At 41.6% G+C, this 8,102-nt stretch overlaps 1 protein-coding gene across 1 annotated transcript; it reads right to left on the bottom strand.

Annotated features, from left to right (window-relative positions):
- Positions 1–894: 894 nt before the first annotated feature.
- Positions 895–6,528, bottom strand: LOC103516993. Its single transcript, XM_008481989.3, has 2 exons — positions 6,190–6,528; positions 895–1,478 (listed from the first exon to the last, which is right to left on the bottom strand). The coding sequence occupies exons 1-2, from the start codon at positions 6,463–6,465 to the stop codon at positions 1,269–1,271; spliced, it is 486 nt and encodes a 161-aa protein (XP_008480211.1). The 5' UTR covers positions 6,466–6,528; the 3' UTR covers positions 895–1,268.
- Positions 6,529–8,102: the final 1,574 nt, after the last annotated feature.

Here is an 8,102-nt window from a genome sequence, read left to right as displayed (position 1 = left end):
ACAGACCGACCGACCGACAGACCGACCGACCGAGCGAGCGAGTGACAGACAACGAAGCGAATACAATAGTCCGTCCCTTATACCTTTTTATTACTATTGTAATAATAAAGGAAGGACGGACTAAAAACGAATTACTAAAACGGTTTGTAAACAACGGAAATAAAAAAATCTGATGTGAACATCACACGACTTTATTTATCCTATTGAATGATGCTTATTTGAGTGTTCTTGTATAGCTGAAAACCGCCAAAAAACGGTCGAAATCTGTCCAAAAGCGGTCGAAATACCGCCAAACGCAGCAACCATCTCAAACGAACGTTTTTTGTTGCATCCTTGTCACATTTGTGAACTACATACCAAATTTTAAGTCTCTAGCTTATACCGTTCCCGAGATATTGTTAAATTACGCCGAAAACCGCCAAAAAGCGGTAAAATGCCGCCAACCGTTGCACTGGTCTTAACCAAAAGTTTTGTGTCGCATCCTTGTCACATTTGACAGCTACACACAAAATTTCAAGTCTCTAGCTAGCTCTTACCGTTCTCGAGATATTTTGCTTACAGACAGACACACACACAGGAAGTCTCTAGCTAGCTCTTACCGTTCTCGAGATATTTTGCTTACAGACAGACACACACACAGGAAGTCTCTAGCTAGCTCTTACCGTTCTCGAGATATTTTGCTTACAGACAGACACACACACAGGCACACACACACACACACACACACACACGGACCAATGGCTCAAACTTTGGATTTATGCTCTAAGGACCTCAAAACGTGTTTTGGCACTAAAAACTGTCCATCGATTTGACCCGATTACATTACTTTCCTTCCTATAGGATAAGGAAAGTAAAAGTATCAGAACCCAGTCTGGTGAGCCAAATACCTAAATAGTCGGAAGTTTTCTACTTCGTTTTACGCGAATCCATTGTATTCAAATTGGCGACAAAACGGCGCGGCTCGTAGCGGCTCTCCAGTAGGGCTGAGAAAAAAACTGTAAAATGTAGGAAATATATAAAATGTAGGAAATTTTATTTTCTACATTTTGTCTGTTCAGACTATTTTCGTACGGTGAATGGTTTTCGATTTATTTACGAAAATGTAAAAAAAAAGTAGTTTTTGGCGGAAAAAACACTGCCCCCCACCCCCCCGGAATTGCTAGAGACTTTTTTTCCCTTCTACCTAGTTCATGCTAAAAGAAAGTAATTCGAAAAATTTCACGGAGGTATTATTTTTTCCCTTATTACCCCGCCTTTTGTGTTTTATTTTACTGTACTATTATTACCTCTATAATATAGGTGTAGGTAAGGGTGAGGGTTTGGTTTCGTGGGACAGGCACGGATGTTCTTATTTTGAAGTGATAGTTATGATCGTTGGTATGAGTTGTGTTGGGAACACAGTTATGAGAGAATAGGAAACTGGATGAATAGAGAGCCCGAGCTTTAGATCCATTGTGACTCACATCGAATGCATTCGTCTGAAAACAATAATAATAATTGGTAGTTAATGTTTTCGAGCACGAAGTGCGAGTCTAACCTTAATGCATCTATATAAAAATTGTAGATTTGTCTATACATTGTTTAGAATCGTGAAATTTTTAGTTATTCTTACTCCTAATGCATCCACAATTCCAAAAATCACATTGGAAAAATTTCTGTCTGTCTCTCTGTCTGTCTGTGTGTATGTCTGTCTGTCACGCTAAATAGACCTTTGGTTGTCCTCTTTTCACGCAAAAACGGCTCGACCGATTTTGATGAAATTTTTTGTGGTTGTTAAGAAAAGTACTCGGGGTGACATAGGCTACTTAAAATTATCACATTTCATCCTGATTTAAAATGGCGGCGGTTCAAAGTTATGCCTATTATGCTGCTCTGTGGGACATGTCAGGGAGCGCGTAGCGCGACCGTGTGTGTATGAGTGTAGTGGATATGTGTGTTAGGTGTGTGTGTGTGGGTGGGTGGGTGTGGTTGTTGTGTGTGTTGGGTGGTGTGTGTGTGTGTGTGATGGGTGTGGTGTGTGGTGTGTGTGTGATGGGTGTGGTGTGTGTGTGTGTGTGATGGGTATGTCTGATGGGTGAGGTGTGTGTGTGATGGGTATGTGTGGTGGCTGGTGTGTGTGATGAATGTGTGGTGTGTGTGATGGATGTGTGTGTGTGATGGATGTGTGGTGTGTGTGATGGGTGTGGTGTGTGTGTGTGTGTGATGGGTATGTCTGATGGGTGAGGTGTGTGTGTGATGGGTATGTGTGGTGGCTGGTGTGTGTGAGGGATGTGTGGTGGGTGTGTGCGATGGGTGTGGTGTGTGTGTGATGGGTCTGTGTGGATGATGTGTCTGTGTGTGTGTGTGTGTGTGTGTGTGTGTGTGTGTGTGTGTGTGTGTGTGTGTGTGTGTGTGTGTGTGTGTGTGTGTGTGTGTGTGTGTGTGTGTGTGTGTGTGTGTGTGTGTGTGTGTGTGTGTGTGTGTGTGTGTGTGTGTGTGTGTGTGTGTGTGTGTGTGTGTGTGTGTGTGTGTGTGTGTGTGTGTGTGTGTGTGTGTGTGTGTGTGTGTGTGTGTGTGTGTGTGTGTGTGTGTGTGTGTGTGTGTGTGTGTGTGTGTGTGTGTGTGTGTGTGTGTGTGTGTGTGTGTGTGTGTGTGTGTGTGTGTGTGTGTGTGTGTGTGTGTGTGTGTGTGTGTGTGTGTGTGTGTGTGTGTGTGTGTGTGTGTGTGTGTGTGTGTGTGTGTGGTAGTCCCGTACAAAGGACGGGTCAACCACTAGTCTATATATAAACATTAGTCTATACGCGCTCCCTGACATGTCCCACAGAGCAGCATAATAGGCATAACTTTGAACCGCCGCCATTTTGAATCAGGATGAAATGTGATAATTTTAAACGTCACACCGAGTACTCTTCTTAACAACCAAAAAAAATTTCGTCAAAATCGATCGAGCCGTTTTCTCGTGAAAAGAGGACAAAAATGGGTCTATCAACAAAATAGGCCATTTTCTTCACGTTTTTGAACCGTCGCCATTTTGAATCAGAATGGAATATCGGCCATGCCTTTTCCACAAGTTTGGCCATGCCTCGGGATGAACTAGCGGGATTCCGGAGCGAAGCGACGGAATTCAGCTAGATGTCACCCGGAGTACTTTTCTTAACAACCACAAAAAATTTCATCAAAATCGGTCGAGCCGTTTTCTCGTGAAAAGAGGACAACCAAAGGTCTATTTAGCGTAACAGACACACACACACACACATACAGACAGAATTTTTTCTAATGTGATTTTTGGAATTGTGGATGCATAAGGAGAGTAAGAGTAACTAAAAATTTCACGATACTAAGCAATGTGCAGACAAATCTACGATTTAATTTATATAGATTCTTACTCAAAGTTTCATGTATTTCAACTCAAAACAAATTGTTTACATGTCACAAGCACAAAATAGAAATGGAAAATTCAATAAACGAAACTCAAATATTAGGGGAGCGAGGAAAAGTTTTCTCTCCCGCAGTCTCTGTACTCTGTGTATTTCTTATGGAGATTTTAGCGATGAAAAATTGATCATACCTATCTCAGGATCGGTTTAGATTTTCGCAAAATCCTTTCTTATTGCACACCTAGACCATAAAAGGAATATTCCTACCAAATTTCAGCTTTCTAGGTGTTGAGGTTCTCGAGATAGAGCGATCAGTGTGTGAAATGTGAATGGATCTCGTTCTTATAATCTTATATTATAAGAACGAGATCCATTCACTCATTCACATTTCACACACTGATCGCTCTATCTCGAGAACCACACCACCTAGAAAGCTGAAATTTGGTAGGAATATTCTTTTTATGGTCTAGGTGTGCAATAAGAAAGGATTTTGCGAAAATCTAAACCGGTCCTGAGATATGATCAATTTTTGATCGCTAAAATCTCCATAAGAAATACACAGAGTGCAGAGACTGCGGGATAGAAAACTTTTCCTCGCTCGCCTAATATTTGAGTTTCGTTTATGTTTTTAGTTTGATAACTACAAGTTCGGCCATGCCTTTTCCACAAGTTTGGCCATGCCTCGGGATAAACTAGCGGGATTCCGGAGCGAAGCGACGGAATTCAGCAAGTATCTATATGTACAAATAAAATTGTAGATTTGTCTGTACATTGCTTAGAATCGTAAAATTTTTAGTTATTCTTACTCCTTATGCATCCACGATTCCAAAAATCACATTAGAAAAATTTCTGTCTGTCTGTACGTATGTATGTATGTCTGTTACGCTAAATAGACCTTTGGTTGTCCTCTTTTCACGAGAAAACGGCTCGACCGATTTTGATGAATTTTTTTGTGGTTGTTAAGAAAAGTACTCCGGGTGACATAGGCTACTTGAAATTTTCAAATTCCATCCTGATTCAAAATGGCGGCGCTTCAAAAACGCGAAGAAAATGGCCTAATAGACCCTTTTTTGTCCTCTTTTCACGAGAAAACGGCTCAACCGATTTTGATGAAATTTTTTGTGGTTGTTAAGAAAAGTACTCCGGGTGACATAGGCTACTTGAAATTTTCACATTCCATCCTGATTCAAAATGGCGGCGGTTCAAAAACGTGAAGAAAAAGGCCTAATACACCCGTTTTTGTCCTCTTTTCACGAGAAAACGGCTCAACCGATTTTGATGAAATTTTTTGTGGTTGTTAAGAAAAGTACTCCAGGCGACATAGGCTACTTGAAATTTTCACATTCCATCCTGATTCAAAATGGCGGCGGGTCAAAAAGTGAAGAAAATGGCCTAATAGACCCGTTCTTGTCCTCTTTTCACGAGAAAACGGCTCGACCGATTTCGATGAAATTTTTTGTGGTTGTTAAGAAAAGTACTCCAGGCGACATAGGCTACTTGAAATTTTCACATTCCATCCTGATTCAAAATGGCGGCGGGTCAAAAAGTGAAGAAAATGGCCTAATAGACCCGTTCTTGTCCTCTTTTCACGAGAAAACGGCTCGACCGATTTCGATGAAATTTTTTGTGGTTGTTAAGAAAAGTACTCCGGGTGACATAGGCTACTTGAAATTTTCACATTCAAACCTGATTCAAAATGGCGGCGGTTCGAAGTTATGCCTGTTATGCTGCTCTGTGAGACATGTCAGGGAGCGCGTAGCGCGACCGTGTGTGTAGTGGATGTGTGTGGTGTGTGATGGGTGTGTGTGTGGTGCGTGATGGGTGTGTGTGTGATGGATGTGTGTGTGGTGGGTGTGTGTGGTGTGTGGTGTGTGGTTGGTGTGTGATGTGTGTGGGTGTGTGTGTGTGTGTGTGATTCATGACTCCCGCTTCGTTTATTTGTGCGCAAGCGTTTCTGCGCATTTTGACGTGAAGTCTGACGTCACAACTCTTTGAACTTTTTCATTAGAACGGGAATTGCCGCCGCCATTTTGAATCAGGATGGAATGTGAAAATTTCAAGTAGCCTATGTCACCCGGAGTACTTTTCTTAACAACCACAAAAAATTACATCAAAATCGGTCGAGCCGTTTTCTCGTGAAAAGAGGACAACCAAAGGTCTATTTAGTGTAACAGACAGACATACACATATACATACATACAGACAGACAGACAGACAGAAATTTTTCTAATGTGATTTTTGGAATCGTGGATGCATAAGGAGTAAGAATAACTAAAAATTTCACGATTCTAAGCAATGTACAGACAAATCTACAATTTTATTTATATAGATGCATCCACGATTCCAAAAATCACATTGGAAAAATTTCTGTCTGTCTGTATGTATGTATGTATGTATATGTGTGTGTGTGTGTGTGTGTGTATGTCTGTCTGTTACGCTAAATAGACTTTTGGTTGTCCTCTTTTCACAAGAAAAAGTGAGGACATCAGGCACATTCTAGGCCACTAAATCGGAATCGGAACACGTCAGGAATTCATCCCCCGAATAGAATGCCTTTTTATATAGGTACTAGTGGTTGACCCGTCCTTTGTATGGGACCACCACACACACACCCATCACACATCCATCACACACACACCATCCACCACACACACACCACACATCCATCACACACACCAGCCACCACACACACATACACACCCATCACACACATCCTTTTGGACTTTTTAATCCCTTATTCAGGACCCTTTCCCCGACCTCTCGAACAGAAAATCTAGATTACGTTATGTCCGCCCAAGTCTTCGTTTCCTGGACTTCTGTGTATATCACCAACCTCCAGTATCCCGCAGACGGTATGAATCTCCAACTCTGTATAGTCAACGATGTTCCATTTGTTTCGAATGATATTAACAATGTTGGTTTGATTTCCATCCCATATGTTAGGCAATGTTCTTCTGATGTCATTGTGGTCCTCCATAGAACATAGAATTTCCCAGTTGGGAGGATGTGTTTGCTTGAGAGTTAGACAGCGTAGTGGAGTGATGGGTTCATAGTCATAGTGGAGAGAATGGTTCGAGGAGCTGTTACGAGAGAGCAACTCACATTCCATTGTCGAATGGCCTATGGGTGAATATAAACCTTTACACTCTAAACAACAGAGAGGCCATTTACATTATAATAATAATAATAATAATAATAATAATAATAATAATAATAATAATAATAATAATAATAATAATAATAATAATAATAATACTAATAAAAGGGTGGCCTGGGACTTTGTGAACAGACTGTATATTTATTATTTACATGTATAACATAGCTAGCTTTGCCAGCGGCCGGAGGCCGATCAGATAAACACATGATTTTATGGGCATGAACAAATAACTCTTACTTTTGCCCCGTTACAAATATCAGTCGCGCTTACTTGGGTGATGTTTCAAAGTCATAGAGCAGGAAAAATGAGGACCAACAGAATTTTTCTTTTTCTTCTACGACTTCGAGATACCGAGATAAATCTATTTAAAAAATTCCGGTAAATCGTGAAGTTTGACGTCACGGCATACTCTCGTAGGCGATGACGTCATAATTCATGACTCCCGCTTCGTTTATTTGTGCGCAAGCGGATTTTTACCAAATTGTTACAGTCGCGTCCTTGGACCATACCGGGATATCATACCAAATTTCATCGCTTTACAACAAACCGTTCTTGAAATATTTTGTATACAACCTTTTACTTTTCCCCATTTAAACCTGTAGTACGTACGAGACCATGGGCTAAAAACCACTTTTTTGACATCAGGGGATTCCAAAACGGATATTTCCAACCATTTCCCGATTTTGAAAATTTGGACCGATTGCAATACTTTCATTACTAGTATAGCTCACTATATTGTAGTAATAGAAAGTAAAAAATTCTAACGCATCATCGTTAGTAGAGCTAAATCCCCGGTGTGGTTGGGTATTTCGTATAAAAGTTGAAGTTATAGATAGGTACCTATGATGTGATTTTTGGTAATTTTGCAATGGGGTGAAAGTAAGTGTTATTTGTTCATGCCCATAAAATCATATGTGTTTATCTAGTCAGCTCCCATGGCGTAGTGGTCACTGCGCTCGCCTTGCACGCGGGAGAACCGGGTTCGATTCCCGCCGGGGTCAAAAATTTATATCATGTAAATGATTGATTCCGTGACTGGCTGTTGCGGGGCCCAATCAGCCTCGTGCGGAAAATGAGTAGCTATGATATATAAATGCGCATAGCGACCGGTGCCAGCATGGTAGGTAAACATTGGATGTTAGGATTTGTGTATTCTATTAATTTTTAAAGTTTTTTGCTCCCCCATTCTGGTGCTTTAGAGTGTTTTGAGTGGTGTGGTCATAATAGGTAGCCTATCAAGTAGGTATGGCGGAGGACAGAGTGAGACAGCTTGAGAAGAGGGTGAAGGGTGCAATGTCCGACTTCGCGGAGAGTCTTGAGAGGGTGAAGGACATGGTGGTCCTTCCTGGTGCTGTACCCGGCACTCCGGATCCCGCTAATCGCTAATATCGCGGTACACAAGTGCCTCCAGGTCCTCCAGGTGGCGTTTGACATGTTTCAGATGTCCATCTGTGAGGAACTGAACCAGTTGAAGTCCGACCTGGGTCGGCTGGAGGAGAGGCAGGACAACCTGGAGTCATACTCCAGGAGAACTTGCCTTCTTGTGTTTGGTGTGCCGGAGCCGGAGTCAGTGGAGCGGGAGAGGGACT

This window comes from Diaphorina citri, unplaced genomic scaffold (genome assembly GCF_000475195.1).
Source record: "Diaphorina citri unplaced genomic scaffold, Diaci psyllid genome assembly version 1.1 scaffold1717, whole genome shotgun sequence".
NCBI classification, from domain to species: Eukaryota; Metazoa; Arthropoda; class Insecta; order Hemiptera; family Psyllidae; genus Diaphorina; species Diaphorina citri.
Note: the sequence above shows the minus strand (reverse complement) of the source record. Positions and strands in the feature narration are given on the sequence as shown.

What these genes read in the sequence shown, in the direction of transcription:
- LOC103516993 (XM_008481989.3), bottom strand. Translation starts at nt 6,465, where the DNA reads ATGGAATGTGAGTTGCTCTCTCGTAACAGCTCCTCGAACCATTCTCTC. An exon ending in CCGTCTGCGGGATACTGGAG is followed by an intron (nt 1,479 to 6,189) that starts GTTGGTGATATA and finishes TATTGTTTTCAG; the next exon opens with ACGAATGCATTCGATGTGAG.